We start from the raw sequence: 22,242 nt of genomic DNA, 5'->3' as shown, positions 1-22,242 counted from the left end.
ACACAGTCTCTCTAGGCAACCCGTTTCAATATTTATATCCCTAACAGGAAAGAAAAATGGGCAAGAATTTTAAGTACAAACATAAGAAGAATTGAGAATCACCTGCTTTGACTGTGTTTGACACAGAACATTTTATTCATTCTTGTTCGAAGGTAATACTTTATTTAGCTTTAAAAGTAAGATAAGCTGAAAAGGTTCCTTCAAAAATTAAAATAATAGTTTTAAAATCTTCTTTCTTATGGTCAACATTATTCCCTTTACAAATTTACTTCTTTAAGGTGAGCTGTATGAATTAAAACAATTGTTGATGAGCTCAAAGGGGAAAAAGGCCACATTCTTCTAGGACTTTTTTAAAGCAAAAATCCCACCATCACAGAGCAAGTGTAACTTCTGAGATTGTACTGTTCACATATATGTAGTAAACAGAGAGTATTTTATCTCTGAAATAAATAACTATAGATATCACATTCCAAAACTTTACTACCTAGGGAAACATTAGGGAGAACTTTGTATCTAAGAACACAGTTAATGCTTATTTTATTTGATTTGTTGTCTTACCCCAAGTCAACTAACAGTCTTATTCCTCTCATCAGTGTGGTTTAACCTCCTGTTACACAACATGGTTTTTGCAAATCTTTTGATATTCCAAAGACTTAACATTGTGCAGGAAAATAGCCATTTTCTTACTAAAATGGAAACTCAATTAAAATTAGGAGAAAACAACCATTTGCTCACTTTATTCTAAGTGGAGTAATAAGTGTACTCACAGCATCTGGAGTGAATGTTGAAACCAGCTTCCCATTAGAGGATGGCAGAGCCTGTTGCTCTCCATAAGCTACAGAAGATGTCAAGAGGCTGAAAGGACGCTGCAGATTCTCTGGATAACTGGGAATATTTTTTTGCCTAATAAAAGCTATCTCCCAGAAGTTCTCCAACCTAAAATTAAAGAAGTTTCAACATATTATATGCTATGTTGTTTGTAAGATTATATGTTGCTTCTGCAAAAAATTACATGTTTCCAAACACTGTGTGATTTTATTAATTTTTTTTCTAAAATTTTTTTTCTATTCCCCATCATTAAAAAGGCTGTGGGTTTGGGTTCTCCTTTGATTTTTTTATTTTTGAAAGCACTCAAGTATCATAATTTTTCAGGTCTAAAAGGTGCATCTGAGTCTTTTCTATGAAATAATATTGCAATTTTAATATTGCAATATTAAAAAAATTAAAATGCCTGCATTTCCTCTAAAGTCAAGTCATTAATCTGATCATAAACATCATATAATAAACTATTTTGGAGGGTTAGCTGCTTGACAGTGGCAGATACCTCATCTTTGTTCTGTTGATTATACTTTTTGCCTCTTCATAGGAGACACCAATCATGGACTCCTTGTTGATGGACACAAGTTGATCTCCAGGCTTCAATCGTCCATCCTAAGACAACAAATAAAAAACCAAACCCATTATTTTTATAAGAACTAACTAACACTTCAGAAAGAACTGTATAATCACAGCACTTTCACATATTCCTCTGGATCTGTTGAGACAAGAAACACCGAGAGCAGCTGTGCATTCTGCCTGACAATCTTCCAGGAATAAACAGATTAAATGATCATTAATCACCATCACAGCAGTCATTATAACAACTTCATTAGACAGAACACACCACAGATATTGTCTAAAGAAGAAATTTGGACCCACATACATATTCTGTTAAAAAAACCCCATCCAAAGGAAGCCCAGATTTTTCCAGCAAGGAGCACCAACCCATGTGACTTTAGGAAGCTTCTTTACTAATTAATTCAGCTGCGAGCTGGGTTCATTTGTATTTCAGACCCAAATGTTCACAGCAATACATGGGACTCATCAGGCACTCACTGGCCATGTTAAGTTAATGAGAAAACTAGATTAGTCTATTAGGAATTCACTAGGCAAAACCATGACAGAAATAACACTGTCAACTTTGTGCTTCTGTTAAATTAATTGCAAATTCTCTACCACATTTCTGTCTGAGAGACTATAAGACAAGACTTTAAACGTGCTAGGCTACACTTCTCATTAAGAAAAAGCTTTCTCTACTCACATTTTAAAAGAGGCCTCAACAATTTAGCTGGAATTTCATGTAATTCACCTACAGTTACAGAGTTTGTTATGACATTTATCTAATGTAATAAACATCGAATCACACATCTCTGTTCTTCAGCTCTTAAGAAATTAATCACCAAGTGAAACAAACTGTGTACAGATGATACACAGGAAACAAGAAAAATACCTTTTCAGACCAGTACAATTATACCTATTTAATATCCACATACTATAATATTAGCTGTGTCATTTCAAACCTATGATAGCATTTTATTACTTTTTTTTTTGTCACTTAATGTTTTGGTTTTGATTAAAGAAAAAAGCTGTAGATCTTTTATTTTGCTTTCATCCAGCCTATTAAAGAATATCCATTTCAATGGTGCCCTCACGTGGCAGAGGTTCAGAACACGTTTTCTGCTTCAGCTTCCCAAAGGGGATAACCAAGATTGGGGAATTACCTCTATCAGTGCTAAAATTGGAACCTACTGAAAATTTATGTCTCAGCCTCAGCCTATTGATTATGTGTGATAGGCTTTCAATTATATGTTTGCAATGAGAAAAAATGTTTTAGAAGCCACAACAAAATAGGAGAAACACAAGAAGAATGATTATCATTTATCTACTGAAAGAGGTCTTTGAGAAACACTGAATGTTTTCCTTTACTTAATATTTTAGGACTAAACTTAGTCTACAAAAGTTCAGTAACAAATAGTTACAGACTGTTTGGGGACAAAACTCATTGTTTGTGAAATCAGCTTGTAGCCTTTTGCTTGGCCTGAGGCAAAAGCTGGTTATCTACACTTCAAAATAATCATAATAACTCAGGATGCCAAAGGAGATTCTTGGATAAACAGTCCTGTTTACTTGTACCAGATAGTTGCAGTATTTATTTACTTTTTAAACTGACAAGTCCTCCTGCTTTACATACTGCATTTGTCATAAATGAAAACAGTAATCAGAACTGATTCATACATTTTATTAATCTGCACTTTCGGAATATTTTTTTTTTAATTTGCCTACACAAGGATTTCCAACTGCAAGGATTCATCTAAATAAAGCCTCAGGGAAACATGATTTTTTGAATGCCCAGGAAAAGAACCAAAGAGATGACATCTGTAGCTGTGTCCCATCCTTCCTATTTACCTTCCACCATGCAACCTCTTACAGAAGCTGATTTTGTACCTTCTCATACATAAACTGGGGAATGAAGATCCTCATTTACCTCAAATAGACTTTTGAATAATTTTCATTACCATGTAACCCTGCTGCAGTGCAGTGAGAGAAGTCTGTTTAAAAAGAAGGCAAGGAGAAACACAAACATATTTTGTATTTAAAATATGGCTGTACATATAACATACTGAAACAGGTACTAAATGAAGGCAAAAATACAGGTGTCTGAAGGGAAAAAAGGTCTTTACCTTATGACAATCACCACCAGGGATAATTTCTTGAATATATACCAAAGGCCCTTCATTTCTGTTAATTCCTCCCACAATATTCAAACCTAGGCTTGTTCCTTTGCAAACAGAGATAATCTGAAATGCACTATCCCTACAAAGAGAAAGGTAGAATTACTTCACAGAACCAGATACTCAATAAAGATTGAAACAACATTATCTTTATGTATTTGCAAAATCAATAAGATATTACAGCAACAATCTCAATGTTCAAATATTACACTGCCAAATTACTACAAAATCAGTGACTTCAGGTGTTACTTCTGACAATTACAAAAGGAATTGATACATTATATTACAAGGTTAAAGACTTCTGTCTATTATATATATATATATATCTCTAAAGCTTATGAGAGTACCTGGACATAAACCAGAAGCATTAACTCTTTAGGACACAGATCAAAAGTCAACTTCTACCATGTAAATGACAAATAAATAGGAAAATAACTCATTAAAACTGAAAGTCTGCAATATCCACGGTATTATAAATTACAGGATTAAAAATTAAAAAATAAACCAAAAGTTTAACACTTAGTGCTCAACTCAAATTCTCCTGACCAGCCAAACACAGTATTTCCTGCAGCTCACACAAGACAGTGACAGTCAGTTTTGGAAATTACTTTGCAGGCTTTGGGGATGGTGCTGGGACAGAATTATTTCTGCTGCTGGTAGTGGCGTTTTCCTTCAGATGCAACTGAGGACTCTGTGACCTTGAGGATGACCCAGAGGAAAGGCTCTCTGTAGATTTTGCTTCAAGAAAAGAAACGTTGAAAAAAAAAGAAATAAAATACACATTGGGGAAAAAGCACAAAATTTCAGCTCATGTAAGTTCAGCAGGATTATTTTCATGTTGGAAAACAGACAAAATAAAGCAATCAGACAATCAAAAGGAAGCTTAAGTCTACACAGTAAGAAGTGCAAGTCACCCAGGGTCCCAGGAATAATACTTTAAAACATAGCAAGTGACAGTTTTTTCCAATCTAGGTGCAAAAAGCAAAATCTCAACTGACTTTCCTAAAGAATAATCCTCTGTGCTATATAAAGCATCTTAATTAGGCAGCAATTCCACAAAGATTAGAATTTATGGTACTCTAGCTCAAATTTTGTGCTTTGAAATCTTGCAGCACATTTCAGCTACAAACACCAAATACTTTTCACATCATTCATTAATTAAAATTGCTGAAAACAGACAGTAATATATTTAAAAGTTGAGGACACTGACACACAAAGCCCTCAAGGTATATTTTCAGACTATAAATGTCACAGTCTAAGTGACCATGTGTTTTGCCTGACTTTCAGTCACTTCCTCCAAGAGATCTCCCCCCAGATTAAGAGTTTTAAGTGCAAGTTTCTACTCCACCCAAGGCTGGCTGTCCCACAGGGTTATGTCAGGCTTGGAAGTGATCTCTCACCAGCCAACAGATGTGTTGGAGAACTTCTTGCAGAGTTGTTGTCACTGTGAGAGCCATACTTATCCATCAGGTCATGGAATTCTTTCCTGTGGCAATAAAAAGATCCTCTTTGTCAGGATTTGGCATTAGTGAAACCTGCACTGTACTGAAGTTTCTCTTCCTCAGAAGAGGAAGCTCAACCTCAACTGAAAGAGGAAATCCCTGTCAAATGTCCAGAAAAGGCAAGGAAAAGATCATGTAATACAGGGTAAAGATGGAAAAAAAACAGACTGTGAATGAAATGGACTATTGCTGAAAAAGCTTAATTATTATCTCTCTTTTTCCTGGATTGCATAATTTTAAAAACTTGTTACCCAAATCAATTAGAAATGATAAAACAGTGGTATTACCTAGATCCAGAAAAAGTTACTTATATTAGAAGGCATCAGATTACAGCATACTCATGTTTTTAAAGAATGCTTTTAGTTCTATTACACTGAACAAAAACCCAGAAGAGACTGGCAAACAAAGATGTGGCACCTCAAAAAAAAGAGGATAGAAGAAATATTTATTAATTACTCAATAATGAGCAAAACAGAAGCAAATTCCAACTTGTACTTAGTTTTCTCAGAAATTTTCAGTCCATTTCATCATCTTTGTATATTAAATATTAAATATGTCTCTCCTTAGGCTTTATCTTTTTGATTATGAAATCTCTCTCGTTGAAATAAAGAGCAATTCTTGGTCAGGTGCCCTGTTGAAATAATGGAAATAGTTGAAAATACTACTACTACTACAAACTAAAAGTTTGTTATCCATCATATTGTAACAAACTGGAAAAGATGTAAATTTTGGATCACGTGCACTGAAGAGACAACAAAAATGCTTGATTCACCTAACATTGAATCCAGCCTAATTAAAAATAAAAAGTTTATAATCAGAGCTATGATTATCTTGGCGATACCCAATTTAAAAAATGTAAGTAATCTAGAATGATGTAAGCCAGAAACATTGGCAAATTAATACTGCAGAATTAAACACAGAGAAAACAAATTAACTGATTGCAGGGAGAGTAATTCCCAGGTAATTCCAGTGACTGCAGTTGAAAGCTGCTGGATGCGTTGTTTTTTTTTTTTTTAAATGACAAAATTTACTGTACTAATGCCAGAGCCAGGGAACACACAGTTGAGTGTAAATCAAATAATCTTTTGGCAGAGCAATGTAAATCCCCAAGAAATGAATTCACAGGTGTGTGGGTGAGGGACTGTCTGGAGTGGCAAATCCAGCCCAGGCCACTGCTCCTATCCCCAGAGTGGTTAAAGGACTGATGGATTTTAATTATTCAAGGAATTTAGAGGAACTAAGCCAGTATGCTTTAGATAAAAGCAGATTAAGAGTGGACCTCACATATATCTGGGCAGTCTGAAAAAAAATGAGAGATCAGAGGCTACAGAGTGATTTAAATGTCTGTCAAATACACAAAATAAAGGAAGCAGAAAGAAGGAAGCTTAACTCGGACAAAAGGCTAAAGGAATTTAGAGAAAAATCCTTTATGCAGAGATTACTCTGTAAGTGGAACATCCCAGGAAAGGCAAATAACAGCAGCTACTCTTGCAATGATTATCAAAAATAGTTACATAACAGCTCATTTCTCTGGAGATTTAAGTCACAAGGGGATACAGCCCTGGATCCAGCGCTTCCGATGATGCTCTGCCAATATAGGTTTATATGCTTAACTTCCAACAGTAAGGTTAAAGCAATATTTAACATAAATGCCCTTATAATGGATGTATTTTGGACTACCTGCTGCACTGTACAGTTTAACCTGCTTATCCAAACCATTCAAAGCTCATTAGAGATTGAAAAGCAAATTTCCGAGGGGAAACAACAACTAAATCTGCCTTTTTTCAGAAGGCCAGACCAGTTTGAACCATATAGTTTTGTGGCACTGCAGCTCTAATGTAGATTCTTAATTTTTTATTATTTTAAAATTTGAGAAGTATTAAAAAAAAAATCTATCACAGCACATATTTTTTAATGGTATTAGCTGGGAACATAACATTAAAATCCTCCTCTTTAAACCCAAATTGGTCTGAGCTTGCTACTTGAATTGATGCAAGTGATCTAAGAATGAACTGGTATCAAATACCACACAGAAAAAACGTGATATGTGGTGTAATCCTGCAATGAAATCTAGTCTGAAAGAGAAATACATGCAAGCCCAGCCCCCCAACCCAATATATAGCACTGGAGTTTTATTAGTTTTGAGGTTAAAACAAATTTTTCTCTTACTTTGCTTCTTCATCTCTTGCAACGAGCAGAGACATGTGATTAGATGCTGATGCTGTTCTCAGGATGTCAACAGCCCTACAAGGGGGAAAACAGCCAAATAAATACACCAGGGGGCTGTTAAGAAGCACAGAGCAATGCTAAAAGAGCAGGAAAATGGACAAATTCCTATCAGAGTTAATCATTTTCAGAGAAAATGATTAATCATTTACAGAGAAAAGAGCTTTCCAGCAGCATAACTTCAACTAAGCATTGGGGAATGGAGCAAGAGAGACTGTGGTGCCTCTGTGCTGCTGACAGCAACAAGCTGGGACTGACCCCTCCTTCCCTTCCCTTCAGTTCCCATCTCTCCTTGGCCCATCCTACTGCCTTCCTGGACCTCCTTCAGGCTTAACAGCCCACACCAAAAACCACTGCTCAGGTGTGGTGCCTTGCTTATGATTTCCCCCAGCAATATATTCAGGATTTTCTGTTTGAATTTCTAGCCTCTGTCTCCAGCACTAAGCTGCACTGGTCTCTAGTGATCCAGCTACAGGAACCACCTCCAGATTTTTCTAAACCATTTCCCCTTCATTGTCCCATTACCTGTTCACTGAATCATTTACATTCACCAGTACTGAACCAACAGGTAGTTATCAAAGTATTTTAACAGCTTAATATGTTCTAATGCTATTTTCACACACATTCTGTAATCTATGGCATTAAGAAACCAGTTTATTCTGGCATTATAAAAACTTAAAAGTCATTCACTTTTCCACAACAGTTTTGCTGAATTAGATTTATGGGATAAATTAAATGCCAGCTGAACTCCAAAGACCTCAAGGGAGTTGAGCTCTTTCACTCAGTCATTGATAATGTTCAAAATAATCTGCATGTGATATTCCAAGCTCTAATAAACATTCACTAATCAAATTTACCTTTCATTTGTTACTCCAATCAAGTTTTCTCCATTGACATCCAAAATGAGGTCACCAGTGAGCAAACGGCCTTGTAATGAAATCAACAGTAATTCATGAATCAACAGGAAAATAGTGAACATGGTATTCAAACAGGACTTTCCCTTTCAGTTTTATGTGATCTAATGCAATAAACAATTCTGTGACTGTCATGACTTTCTGATCCTAATTAAGATGGGTTATTGTGATAAGATTAATAACTGTCAATCAGTCTTATTAACCACAGAATAGCCACTGAAAATAAGTGTTATTTAGCTATTTGTATTATTTACACACAGCACAAATATTTGTGGGACTGGAATTTGTATTTCACAGTTGTGGAAATTAACTCCAAGTTGAAATTTCTTTTGACAGATTTTTTTTTTAATATGTAGTGTGTTGGTAACAAATAAATTCAAAATTACTTACTATCTACAGCAGCAACCCCTCCAGGTAGAATTCTCTTTATAAAAATCCCATAATCTTCTGCTGTTTGTGCCCGATAACCTCCAATAATTTTAACTCCTGCAGGAAAAAATAAGAAACGAGCAAGAAATTGGTTGTTCCATCTCCCGTGCTAAATGTATTAAGAGTCAAATCCACAAAAGCCAGATAAACTGTTGGTGATGACAGTGTGACCTGGAAGAGCTCACCAGGTGTTTTTATAGCTTTGGTTTACTCTGAGGATGTGCAATCTTAGTTACCTAATCCATTCTGACAGTCGGAGAAGGAAATGCGGTGAACAGCTCGATTGATTCCATGAGGGCCCATAATAGTCCTAAGGAACAAAATAAAAGCCATTCAATTACAGAAATGTATGCAGAGCTATGTTGACATAAAAGAAATTACAGTGACCACGTTTTTAACTCCAATACCAATGTTCTCCACTGACAACTTCATATTGTTTGATCCCTCTGCCCACCCCAACCGAAAATCAACCTCCTCATCACAAATATCAGGTGACAAGGTACTACAAAGTGTACATAGTTTGCTTCTTTTTCCCCCAGAGCATTTCAGGATGAACTGTGAATTTCATTTCGTTTATAATAAAGGGATTATGATTAAATACAAACAAAACCCCACAACCTGGTCCAGCTTAGCATGTAGGCAAGAAAAACATACCATAACATCTTAGATCAGGTAATGAATGAATATTAAAATAAAACCACAGCTAAGACAATGCATACAAAAGCATTTTCTAACATATAATTTTGTTGTTATTTATGAACATAATATTTTCCCTACAGTCTCTTAATTTCTTCACTCAACACTGATTTCCTTTTCTGCTGTAAAAAAAGAGTTTCTTTCCCAACTCTTTTGCCTGGTCCCCTGTGTACCCTCCCACCCCAAGAGAAAATACCAGGATGGCACTTGAAATTGTCTAAAGGCAGAGGAATATTCTGGAGGCAGTTCATCATGCTAAAGAATTAAGGAAGACTAAAAGTAGAGGTTTGAAACTTAAATTTCCAGTCCCATGGGACACATGACCAGCACACGGCTCCGAGAACACAAAGTGTTAAGAAGTCCTGTAAGTCCAGGTGACCCTTCACCAGTTTTTATTTTTTATTTAGATGAATTATGATTTAAAAAATGCAAGTTGTATCATAGCTCCTCTGTCCTGCCACTGTACCATTTTTGGGGAAGACTCACCAGATCTCTTCTAGAAAAGAGCAGAAGCACCACTCAGGTTTTCCTGCTTTGACCTACATATTGTTCTGTATCAGGCAGACATACATATTGTTCTGTATTTTCTAGAGAGTGTTGTTAAAGTGACATGGAACAACCAGAATTCATTAGCAGGAGGCAAAAGAAGATCAAAGTGGAGGACACAGTGACCCAAATCCTCCCACACAACCTAATCCAGCACACAGCCTGAACTCCGTGCCTGAAACTGGGTATATCTGCAAAAGCCAGGGTACATGTCATTAACTGGGGCCATGCCAAGTGGAAAAGAGAAATCCAGAAGGTCCAAATGTTCTTAAACTCTAGCACCAGGCAGGAGATCCAGCTTCTAAAGAACATCTGCAGTACTTTTAGTTTTGTAGAAGAAAACTGGATGAGGGTTCTTTATCAAGGGATAAGCACTAGCTCTGAAAAGCAAGTTTCCCAAAACCTCAATTTCCCAAGTATTTGCAAAATTAGCCTTTGCTATAGAAAGGCTGGCTACAAGAACAGACCCAAAAATCCATACTTAGAAACAAAAAGCAGGCCTATGCTTCAAACGCTGTCTCATTTTCACTGGACAGTTCTTGAAGTAATTGTTTCATGGGCTAAAAAGAAATGATGAAACCCAGACAGGATATTTGGGCTGTATTTGACACAACTGCACATGACCTTGCAATGACATGGCAGAGCATAAGGCACCCTTTGTATGGCTAAAAGTGAACCAAACTGCTTTCATTTAGTAGTGTTACTACCCAGTACTGTCACTTTGACTGTCCCATGAATTTAAATTGTTCTGAAGCTGAAATACAGCATCCTGGCCATGTTCTTTGCAGGTCTGTCCTGACCTGTATCCATCTTTGAAAACTTAAAAAGGCTACACTGATCTTTAAAATAGACAATTATTGTATTGTTTTTCTCTCTTGCCTTTTGCTACTTCTGCTCTGGTTCTTGCTCTGCCATGCCCTCAGTGGTTCTCACATGGCATTTTCTTAGTTAAAATAAAAAAAACAAGAACAAAAGTTACTTCAACCTCACACAAAGTCACACAGAGGTTTACTTTCATAAAGTCTTAAAAGATCAAATCTCAGACTTTAAAGTTCAGAGTTCACTAGAAATTGTAGGACCTATTTATATACTACCATATAAAATGATCACGAAATATGATCAAATCTAAGCACAGGACACTTAATAGAAAAGGATTCATATTTCAAGAAGGAACAGGCAAAACTTTCAAAAGATAGATCATAACTAACATAAAATGCATTCTGACAAAGAGGATACAGAGGATATACAAATTAACAATAAACAGTGGAGAGGGATAAGATAGCTCTGAAACAGTGGAATTGTCTTGATGCTGCCACCAACAATTACAAAGAACTGTTGAACAGGTACCTTTAAAAGATACTCAGGTGTTTTTATGCTCTAGATATGAAATCCCTCCAATACACACAGTTTGAAATTACTTTATCATACAAAAATAAAGACAAGGATCTTCAAATGCCCTGAATTGGTTTAGCATATCTAGTTGACTTTTGGTGTTAGTTTTTTTTCCCCAGAAAACTTAGAGATAGATCTTCAAGTCAAGCTGCTTGTCATAGTTTTAATAAAATAAACAGGGCTTTAACAGTTTCACTGTAAAAAGCCTTGGATTCAGCACCCATCCAACATTAATTTCATGTTATCATTATTTCATATTCATGAAATGTCAGAATACTGCCCCCAGAGCATTAGAAATATGCTCAACAGTATAAATAGGGAAACAGGTTTCTAAAAAACTTGGCAGGAATAGCAAAAAATATTTCAGTGCTCTTTGTAGAAGACACGAATTAGAAAAATCAGATGTTGCTGCTCATTTCTCGAGGTCAGGCAAAAGTTCTTGTAAGCAAGGTTTTAGCACACAGAGCAGATGAGAGGCAACAGACAAAATAAACAAGCAAAACTCAACAAAATGTACACTATAACTGTCTTACACTAGAAAATGCTAAACTCAACACTCCAAGTGAAGTCCTGGAACACTAACAGACTAAGTGCACATCATTTTGTGTAGGTGCTCTAGTAAAGGCAATTAAAATGAATTTCCTTCTATTACTTTTCAGCAGAATACACAAGGAAATTCAACAGCTTTAGGTTTTGTATCTTCTAAGGACTCATCAGAATATACAGGATATTCTTCTGATCTGTATTCCTGAGAAACTGTCATTTACGTGCACGAACCAAATATTTATCCAGGATAACACACCTTCCTCACAAAACAGATATTACTTGACACATAAGCAAAAATCTAAACAGTAAACTCTGGCAGCTTATGAAAAGAAGCTGGAAATGCCCACAGCTTTTAAACTATCTCTCCTGCACTTTGCCCAATTGCAGACCAGAGCAGTGCCCCCAGCATACCAGTACAAGAGAGAAAGCCCATCAAAGCGCTCTGGTTCATCTTCGGCCCCCGGTGAGAGTAAGGACATTCTTCAGGACAGCAGCAAAACCAAAGACAAGGCAACCAAACCGCTCTGGAGGCTTCCAGTCCAGCTGGATAAAGGTTATGAGCTGGATGATTTCTGCTGCTCACTAAAAACCCAAACACAGAGCTCCAGCCAAGCGTCTCTGCCCACTTAATCTCCTCTGAAACCCTCTGCGTCACATGGACTAATTCACCTAGCGAGGTAATGTTTACTTTTTCTCTGCTTGAAATGGCAATTTACAGCAACTTTAAAGGCTGATAAATACCAAGGAGAAAACTTACTGCACTGTGACTAAGGAATCTGGATCTAGCAGCCAAAGGCAAGTGACGTGATTAAAATAAATTTATTTTCTCCTGTTCTTCCAATAATTTATTTCTACGCTCCCTCCAAACAAGGTCAAAAGCAGTAACTCATGACCTTTCCAAAGCAATCTTCCTACCAGACTGGATTATGCACAGCCTCACAAAAGGGAAAGCCAACAAAGCAGACTGAAAGCACTAATGAAACAAATGCCATTATGCTATTACTTGGCATTCTCAATCATGCTACTGACCTGTGCCACGCTTTAACCTGGTTTTTAGACTTTCAATATACAGCAGTCAAAAGTTAACACAGAATTTAGGTTACATATTTACTCTACGAAGGGAAGCTGATACATCTGTTTTTCTGTGAAAGGCAATAAAACTGGTGAATTTTATGTCATTACACTAAGAATAATCTGACTGAAAAAGTGAAAAATATAGCCCTGTTCCCAGAGGTCAGACCCTGCTGACAGGAAGCTTGGCCTTGCAGAGATATAGATATTTTCAGAAGTTCTGAGCACCTGACATCAGTTTGGTTAATGATCATCTCCTTCCAGTCTTGCATCAGAAGATGCATCCCTATTACTCCCCCTTTTTCTAAAATATTATAAAAAGACTGGAATTTAAAATGAAACCCAAATATCCTGTGTTCACTGAGGGCTTTAAGTAGAAAGGTGAATCCTCTGTAGCAAGGAGTGACCCTGTGATCAGACAGCATCTGTCAGGTCTGGAGCTGTGCAGCAGGAGGGCTCAGCTATGCCAGGAATGCACTCGCTTATCTCAGGCACCTTTTTTTTTTAAAGCTGCAGTGACTGTGGTTTCATTAGCACTTAATCGTTCTGGAGAAAGGATCCCTTTGCTTACAGACAATGTTCAGATAGAGCCAGGCCCCAGAGCCTGCAGAGCCACTAAAGGGGCAGAGGGGTAAAGTGACCCACCACAGATTAAGGAGCAGATCAGAGGTGGAAGTGGGAACACAAAGCAGCCTTCCCAGTTCCCAGACTGTGAAAAGCTCCACTGGCATCCTTTGGATTGCTCACATCCATTCAGAGATAAAAATTTGGCCCTTTGTAATCTTTTCTCAATCAGTTCACTCTGTCGGTGTTACCGGCATTGCAGTCAGGTGAAAGAAAACCCACTGATATTTTAAGCCTTGTACCAATTAGCTTTGCTCCAGGTGAGGTTACAGAAAACACCAGCAGCTTTTCTCCAGCAAAACTGTCACCAGTGCAATTCAATTTGTGGCATCAATATCAGGAGCATTTGCCAAAGCAAATCTCTCAGACCAATCTGGCTTGATTCCAGTGTCACGTTTTCTGCAACGCCAATCTGTCCCCCAGTTACCAGCCTGGCTCAGGGCTCTGCATTTTCACTGTTAAAAAGCCAAAAGGTATTTTTATTAAACCAGAAATTACAAACTTCTGAACAATTAAGGCTGATATAAAGTAGTATTAAGCTTATTGCTCCCATTTTATTAAGCAGTGATAGATCACTTGTTCAGACAATCCCTCCTTCAAAGTAAACTGTGCATTGTTCAGCTTCCTGAACTCATCCCTGATGCTTCTATCCCTCTTTACCTCCAAATTCTGCTGCTGTGCTGCTTTTCATGTCTCTAAAGGATTCATACAGAACAATAGCATTATTGCTTCTTTTGTAAGTTCTCTGCCTTTCAAGAACATACCCAGGAGAACACAAATTATCTTTTACTTCCAGAATGATCTAGGAATACTGTAACAACTCAAAAGTCTGTAACATTTATGATAAATAAGTAAAACTAAATTTTTGCAAGAGATATCATTTGTTCTTAAGTAGAACTCCTTTCCAAACAGCCAGTAAACTATTCTGCCAACATTTGTAATTATGACTCGCCTTTCCCAAAGGAAGTTTTGCAATGCTTTAGCAACTGAGATGGATTACAGGATAACTTAGCAGATGACAAAAAGATTTGCAGAATCTTTGGGCATAAAATTCACAAGATCTTTTTGCTATAAATAAAACAAAAGGCCTTTTACAAAAATCCTCTACAAGTCCATTAAGCAACTGCAGCCTTTCAGGGGCACTAACCCTAAATTCAGATACTAAGGACCACAGCCAAAGGAATGCTGTGTCATACAGCATGGAAAAGCACTTATTCTGATTTATCCCAAACCACTAATTATTCAAAATACATTTTGCTGATTAGGTCATAAAGAGTAAGAGAAAACACATGTCATTATATGGCAATTGTTAAACATGAAAAAAAAGCTTGGGCAACATTGTAATTGTGAAGCATGAATGGTTTGAGGCTAACCCCTGTGTAGAGAGGAAACATGTTATTTAAAGTTTAGGTAAACCTCAGTTAATATATAACCAAGTGCATTCTTGGAGCACTGTGCATCGATACTGCCTCCCAGAAAATCAGAAAGCATAGAAAATTATAGTCTGCCATTATCATGTAGCTCAAGTGCAGTTAGAGGTGCCTTTCCTCTTCATCTCATATGTGAAAAATTGCCTTTGGAACACTGTGATCCAGGAACTACTGATGAAATACACCTTCCACGTGATTCTAGCAAGCCACAGCCTCTTAAAGATGTATCTTTGTGTCACATACTCTGAATTTCCATGGGACAAGCAGAGTGCTGGCTTCTTCAGGTCTCAGTAAAAACCAAGTAGTTTTTTTTTTAATATTTTGTGGGTTTGGTTTTCAAAAAAATCAAGTTATTTACGAGGTGGCATAATTCTAAATCTATGCTAAATTGGTTGAAAATGCTTTTGAATTCTGTTGGCTGGATTCTATTACAAAAGCACAGCAAACATGATAGTCCAGCAGGAGCTGTCTGTGCCTGGTTTTAATTCTGGTTTGGATGACAGTGTTGCCACAGTTACTTGGCAGTTTGGGAAGGGTCTGGAGTTATGGTTTTCAATCATCCAGTTTTGCCATTTAGAATCTGATCCAACTTTTGAGTGGATAACACTACAGTCTGTAGTATTAATATCATTATAATTTTAGATCCCATGGCACTGGTAAAAATATGATGGTTCCAAACCACTATACATAAAGCATTAAAGGTATACAGACATAGTATTCTGAAAAATTCATGCATTATAATAGATAAACTCTATACAGTGTCTTATGTTACTGTAGGTGCCCTATATATACAAGGAAATAATTTGGTATATACCTTACAAGTATGTTTTCATAGTTGCAGAAGCATTAAGGAATTTCTTTGCAGGGTTTTATCTCTGCAGAACCAGTCCTAAGCAAGCTGAAAAGCTTAAGAGAATTTGCTTCCTTAATGTGTAAATTCACTGGTGTTGGTGTCACCTTCTCTAAGATGTTGATTCAATATCAAAGTTATTTTTCCTGAAGACTTCATCAAAACTAATGGAACTGCAAGAATTTTCTTATGATAATCCAGTAATTGCTGTATTCCTGTCTCTGGAGGGAAAAAAATACTTACTTTTTCTCTGTATTTATTAGGGGATCTGTACTGGACATCTTCTTAGGTGCACTATTTAAATAAAAGTTCAAAATGAAGAATTCTGACACATGAAGAACTGGCTCCTAACCAGGATAACAACTGCTGTGAAAAAAAAAAAAAAGAAACCACTTTTTGAAATTTAAATGGTCATATCTATTTTCAGACACTGAAAACATTCTTATTTATTACTGACTATTTGAAATCAAGCTGGAAAAAGAGAACTGCCACAATAAAACACCTACACTTCATTGCTGAAAACAGTTAACAACTCAGACTTCATTGTATGTGGTACCAAAACATCTCACATCCTAATTCCCTCTTAATTTATGAGGTAGGAATTAGGATAAACCTGAATCCCCTGTGATTAAAATCTTCTAAAAAAAGAAAAGATTACAATTTCAAGATAAAGTAATGTAACTGCCAAAGACAAAAAAAAGTCTCTCTATTTTTTTTTCCTCTATCAAAAGATTTCTCGGGGAGGGAACGTTGTGTGGAACATGATAAGGTGTTCTGTGTGTCTTTTCTCATGTTTTTTTAACTTACTGTCTAGAATTCAGTGTGCATGAACTTCTCACATGAAGTATGTAGGACAGGCCAAAACACACAAAATGGGACTACATACCACTAATGTAACAAACCCCCCAGTAATTCACATTGTGCTTTTATTAGCACATACAACAGGTCAACAGGAAATAGAAACACTAATTCCTGCAGGTCAATATTTGGAATACAATAAAATTTCCTGCAGTTTTCAGATCTCTCCTTAAAGGATCAAAAACCCACTACGTGAATACAGTGGAAGTACCACAATATTGCTTCACTCCAGCCTTTACCATTCTCTTATTCAACACATCTAAATGGAAAATGAAGCAATATCAGGAGCTGTCAGTCCTTACGTGGTTCATGTTACTGGAACCAGCACAGAAGAGGAGCACTGCTCCAAAGCTGTAAATTTAAGTATTGCTAGAGGAAAGTTTATTACGGTGCATGGGGACCAGTCGTGGGAAAAGCTATTGTTTGTGAATTTTCCTGACCGTGCCCATCCTGAAGGTATTGCTGTTTGCAAGCAGCTCTTAATCCCTTTGCAGCGTGTCAACACCTGTGCCTGAACAACAACAAATCCCTGCGCTGGGGGAAGTGAAATTAACAGGCACCAAAACACCACTGGGGAAAACAAACAAACAAACAAAATAAACGACCGGTGTCAGTGTCCACAACTGGTGGAGATTTGTGCGGCCTCGGAGGGACCAGCGGGAACAGCCCAGTGTCCACCACCCATCTGGGGGCTGCTGGGGTGGTACCTGAGGGGTAACCAGGCACCTGAGGGATAACGAGGTACCTGAGGGGTAACCAGGCACCTGAGGGATAACGAGGTACCTGAGGGATAACCAGGCACCTGAGGAATAACCAGGCAGTACAGAGGTATTGTCTGGTTATCCACCAACAACCTCGTACCAGATACCTGAGGCACCCTGGCACCAGGTTTATGAAGTATCTGGTTACTCCTCAGTACCCTGGGTACCGGGGTATCCCGGTTATCCTTCAGTACCCTGGTACCAGATACCTGATATACCCTGGTTATCCCTCGGCACTCTGGTTATCCCTGGGTACCCTGGTACCAGATACCTGAGGTATGTGGTTTTTCCTCAGTACCTTGGTACCAGGTACTGCGGCGCCCTGGTTATCCCCTGGTACCCTCGTACCGGGGGTACCTTAGTTATCCCCTGGTACCCTCGTACCGGGGGTACCCTGGTCATCCCTCGGTACCCCGGTACCGCGGGTATCCTGGTTATCCCTCGGTACTCTTGTACCGGGCGTACCTTAGTTATCCCTCGGTACCCCGGTACCGCGGGTATCCTGGTTATCCCTCGGTACTCTGCTACCAGGTACCTGAGGCGCGGACCCCGCTGAGGCATCTGCGGGACAAAACCCCCCTCCCGGCCGTGCCCCGCTCGCTGAACCCGCTCCTGGCCGGCCCTCCGGTGCCGCTCCCGTCCAGCACCGCCCGCCCCGGCACCGCTCCGTGCCGGGAGCCCTCGGGGCTGCGCCAGTTACCTCGTACACAAACCCGCCGCCCGAGCGGTCCCGCTGGGGGGGACGGAGGGACCGAACACCGGCGGGTGCACCGGGACCCCCCGCGCCTCTGCACCGCTCCGAGGGGGCGCGGCGGGCGGGCAGGCGATGGCGGCTCGACCCGCCCCGCTCCTGCCTCATCCCGCCTCCACTCCCGCCCCGCTCCCGCCCCTCAGCCCGGCCCTTCCAGCGCCTCTCCCGAGAGCCCCCGCGCCGCGGACATGGCGCTGTGCGGGCCGGGCTGGGCCCGCTGCGCCCGCGGGCTGCGGCTCGGGGCGCTCCCCCGGTGCGGGCTCTGGGGGACCCGCGGCGTGCGGAGCTCCAACCCCTTCACCCGGCAGCAGGAGGAGGAGTGGCGGCGGCGGAACCGCTCTGCCGTGGGCTACATCGCGGCGGCCGCCGTGGGCATGGTGGGGCTGTCGTACGCGGCCGTGCCGCTCTACCGCCTCTACTGCCAGGTACGGGGGGCCCGCGGGCGGCGAGGGCGCGGGGGGCGCGGGGCCCTCACTGCCCTTCCCTGACAGGCCACGGGGCTCGGCGGGACCACGGGCGAGGGGAGCAGCGCGGAGCGGATCGAGAGCATGGAGCCGGTGCGGGACAGGGTCATCAGGGTCACGTTCAACGCCGACGTGCACTCCAGCATCCAGTGGAACTTCCAGCCGCAGCAGAGAGAGATCTACGTGAGTCGCTCCGATCCCCCCTCAGATCCCTCACCAAGAATCGTCAAGGCTGGAAGAGACACCTTCAGAGATCACCCATGCCAACCATCCACCCGGCACTGCCACTGTAACCCCTAAACCACCAAACCACATCACCCCCACCAGATCCACACGCCTCCGGAACACCTGCAGGGATGGGGACCACCATTCCCTGGGCAACCTGTTCCAAGCCTGACCACACGAACAGCAAAAAATTTTCTAATATCTAACCTGAGTCTCCCCTATCTGGTCCTCTCACTGCAGGCACAGCAGAAGAGACCTGCCCCCACCTCACTACACCCTCGTGTGGAGTTGTGGAGAGCAATGAGGTCCCTTCTGAGCCTCCTTGAGACTAAACAAACCCAGCTTCCTCAGCCCTTCCTCATCAGACGTTTTCTAGACCTTTCATGAGCCCGGTTGCCCTTTGCTGGACACGCTCCAGCACCACAGTGTCCTTTTTAAAGTGAGGGACCCAAAGCTGAAGGCTTGGCCATGAAGGCACCAGGTTTAGCCTCGTGTGATTTTGTCTCCTGCATCCCCATTGTGGACATCCATCCATTGGCATATCTGGGCCCTGATCTGGAAAACACCCAACCAGGCACTTCAGCTCAGGGTGCTCCCTCAGTTCTGCCACTTTGGGATGGCACGTTGGGTGCTGGTGGCTTCTGCTTCCAGAGGGCAGAACTTAAGTGCCTGCTGTGGTGTAGTCAAAGCATAGTTGCCTCCCACCATCCCATCAAGGCTTGCTATCAAAACTGTATTTAAATACACTTCATGGTATATACACCATATGTATATGGTATATACACTGTAAAGTGTGTATATATACTTGAAATACAAATATAGAATGTAACTGTATATCTAAACCTCTGCCATTTTTTCCTCCTCCCTATCCTCGTAGGACTGTTTTTGAATGGGGGTAAATTGTATGTAAGCAAAATATTCATGAAATAATCAATTTGAAACAGCAAAAGAGAAAATTAATTCTAGCTAAAGCCCGAAGAACTTGGTTTGAAGGGTGGAGGGCTGCACTGGCTTAAACAAAAAAGGAAGTCACTGTACAATTATGTTACACAGGTGGTACCAGGAGAGACTGCACTGGCATTTTATAAAGCGAAAAATCCTACTGACAAACCAATAATTGGCATCTCCACCTACAACGTGATCCCCTTTGAAGCAGGACAGTATTTCAATAAAATACAAGTAAGTGTGAACAAAGCAAAGATTGCATTTTCCTTTACACGAAAGAAAATAGTTATCCATCAATTAGCACCACTGACTCTGAGGGCAGGTGGGAACAGGGTGAGCTGGCCTGGCCCACTGGCACCTTCATTAAAAGCTAATTTCTTTCCCTGTAATACAAGAAACGGAACAGAATTGCTGTCATGTTGCTCATATGATTGATCCTTCCCAGGATTTTAGGGATGTACAGGGAATGAGAGTTGATATTAAAAGATGAAGCTTTCTCTCATGTTGGCACAGATAAAACTGCCAGCCATCACTATTGTCTAATTGTGGTTTTTTTTCCTCCCCCCCTGCAGTGTTTTTGTTTTGAAGAGCAGAGGCTGAATCCTCAAGAGGAAGTGGACATGCCTGTCTTTTTCTACATTGATCCAGATTTTGCAGAGGACCCTAAAATGGCTAAAGTTGATTTGATCACCCTCTCTTACACCTTCTTTGAAGCAAAGGAAGGACAGAAGTTGCCACTTCCTGGATATCAGTAATGGGCCATCTCTACAAAAAAGGACTTCTGCTGCCTGACTGACAGTTTTAAGACCATTTTTCCTTGCAAGTCAAAACTGCAGGAGTACTGTGCAATATGAAATTATATTATTAACCAACGCGGGCACTGCTGTTATTAAAGTATATATATTTTTTTTAAAACCAACTTAATGCAGTTGGAATACTATTTCTTAGTGATAGCATTTCTTCAGTGGAAGGGAATACACTCTTCCTGGAGTTGAGAGGGTTTTCTCAAGCCATCTTTTTATAAAATGTTATCGGAATACTACGAGACAAATTTTTAAACCCAAGGGTAAATTAAGATCTTCATTTAAATGAAGAAGAACAAATCAGTTTATTAAGCATCTAAAATTGCATTGCTGGCTCTGGAGAATAAATTCCATGTTACTTTAGAAAAAGGTAAAACCAGATAACCAGTTAAGGAAATCTCATAACTAAATAAAGTTAGACTGTATTCCTGTGTAACCCTCCCTGGCACTGGAGGATATGATGATTCAGAAGATGAGGCACCCTCTCAGATTATTACTGAATCAGTAGTTCATTTGGTAAGAGCAGACTGCTCTGAAACAGTTATCATTAGAACAGTAATTTAAGTGTAAGCACATCAGATCTGTGGGATGGTTTCCATTTAGAAATACCACTTAATTTCCATGTTGTGTTTTACTCATTTCAAGTATCTGTACTCTAATTAGAGTACTCAGTGCCTCTGCAGAGGGCTGCACCCTGGGCACCTCTGCACAGAGACAGGCTTGGCTTAGGTACGAAACGCTTTGAAGGAAGGGCAGTACATAAACAACTGCTCTAAACTGCAGCTAAATTAACAGTGTAGGAGTCCCCTCAAAAGCCCAAATCAGCCCCATTCAGAGGCTGAGTCCAACAGAACCTGCCCAGCAGCACAGCAGTTCTTCAGAGGGACTCACTGTTTACCCCCAGACCACGTAAGCCTGTATTTATGTAACTTTTGGTCATTATCTGTGGGGTGGGTGTAATAACACTTTATCATTGCTTTGCAAACGAGGAGTTGCCAAGCAAATTTAAGTGACCTACTCATTTTCAGACAGGAGTTAATCTCAGCCAGTATCTCATCTGCTAGGCCAGTTCTTTCTACCCCTTTCAGCAGATGAGATCTAACAAAGTAAGACTAATGTTGGTTTGCTTGGACTCTGAAAAGTTAATGGGTACATCACAAATGACTTCCAGTTACTTGAGTCTGAGTTATATTTGCATACAATAATTCAAAAAGTGTTCTTTTGAAAATAAATGGATGCTACCTTTAAAATGCATTACTGTACCAATTATCTGTGTTGGCTAAACAGATCCTGGATGACATTCATGTCAGGTCTTCACTGTATATTAAAGTTTTAAAAGTTTTCATTCTTTCGTCTCTCTAATGCATTTTATCCAGCTCACACAAATTAAATACATCTGTATGAAGACAGCAGCAAGCTTTATAATTCCAGCATGCTTCAGGAAAAGAAAACCCATCAAGAGCAATCTTTGAATCCAGGCTAGGGGAAAAAAAATTCTTACCTGGGTTGACTTTAGTCCACTGTCTTTTTGAAAGCTGAACTGATCAGGGCAGTTCTCCACACATTCCTATGTTCTGGCCACCTGCTTCAGAAGGAAAGGAACATCCTCCTGGCAAGTGCCAGTTCCTTAAAAATGCAGGTTCTCCCCTCCAGTTTGA

At 39.8% G+C, this 22,242-nt stretch overlaps 2 protein-coding genes across 7 annotated transcripts in view; one reads left to right on the top strand and one right to left on the bottom strand.

Moving 5' to 3' along the window:
- STXBP4 (syntaxin binding protein 4) overlaps positions 1-18,258 on the bottom strand; it is a 67,753-nt gene extending 49,495 nt beyond the window's left edge. For 2 of the 6 annotated variants that reach the window (XM_064676019.1, XM_064676020.1), the window contains exons 1-10: positions 12,214-12,417; positions 8,859-8,932; positions 8,584-8,679; positions 8,137-8,206; positions 7,223-7,297; positions 4,952-5,037; positions 4,160-4,289; positions 3,501-3,633; positions 1,325-1,431; positions 768-936 (exon numbers count right to left, since the gene is read on the bottom strand). In XM_064676019.1, the coding sequence (XP_064532089.1) occupies positions 768-936; positions 1,325-1,431; positions 3,501-3,633; positions 4,160-4,289; positions 4,952-5,037; positions 7,223-7,297; positions 8,137-8,206; positions 8,584-8,679; positions 8,859-8,932; positions 12,214-12,281 (1,008 nt within the window). In that variant the 5' untranslated portion in view covers positions 12,282-12,417. Of the gene's footprint in view, positions 1-767; positions 937-1,324; positions 1,432-3,500; positions 3,634-4,159; positions 4,290-4,951; positions 5,038-7,222; positions 7,298-8,136; positions 8,207-8,583; positions 8,680-8,858; positions 8,933-12,213; positions 12,418-16,020; positions 16,144-18,096 lie in introns of those variants that run through there. The other 4 variants (XM_064676016.1, XM_064676017.1, XM_064676018.1 and 1 more) reach the window with 4 other exon arrangements.
- A 77-nt stretch (positions 18,259-18,335) lies between these two features.
- LOC135424603 (cytochrome c oxidase assembly protein COX11, mitochondrial) lies at positions 18,336-21,929 on the top strand. The gene is made up of 4 exons (XM_064676025.1): positions 18,336-18,572; positions 18,639-18,794; positions 19,890-20,015; positions 20,354-21,929. The coding sequence occupies exons 1-4, from the start codon at positions 18,336-18,338 to the stop codon at positions 20,534-20,536; spliced, it is 702 nt and encodes a 233-aa protein (XP_064532095.1). The 3' UTR covers positions 20,537-21,929.
- The last annotated feature ends 313 nt before the right edge of the window (positions 21,930-22,242 follow it).

Source organism: Pseudopipra pipra, chromosome 19 (assembly GCF_036250125.1).
Source record: "Pseudopipra pipra isolate bDixPip1 chromosome 19, bDixPip1.hap1, whole genome shotgun sequence".
Taxonomy (NCBI): domain Eukaryota; kingdom Metazoa; phylum Chordata; class Aves; order Passeriformes; family Pipridae; genus Pseudopipra; species Pseudopipra pipra.
This window is presented reverse-complemented; position numbering and strand designations above follow the sequence as displayed.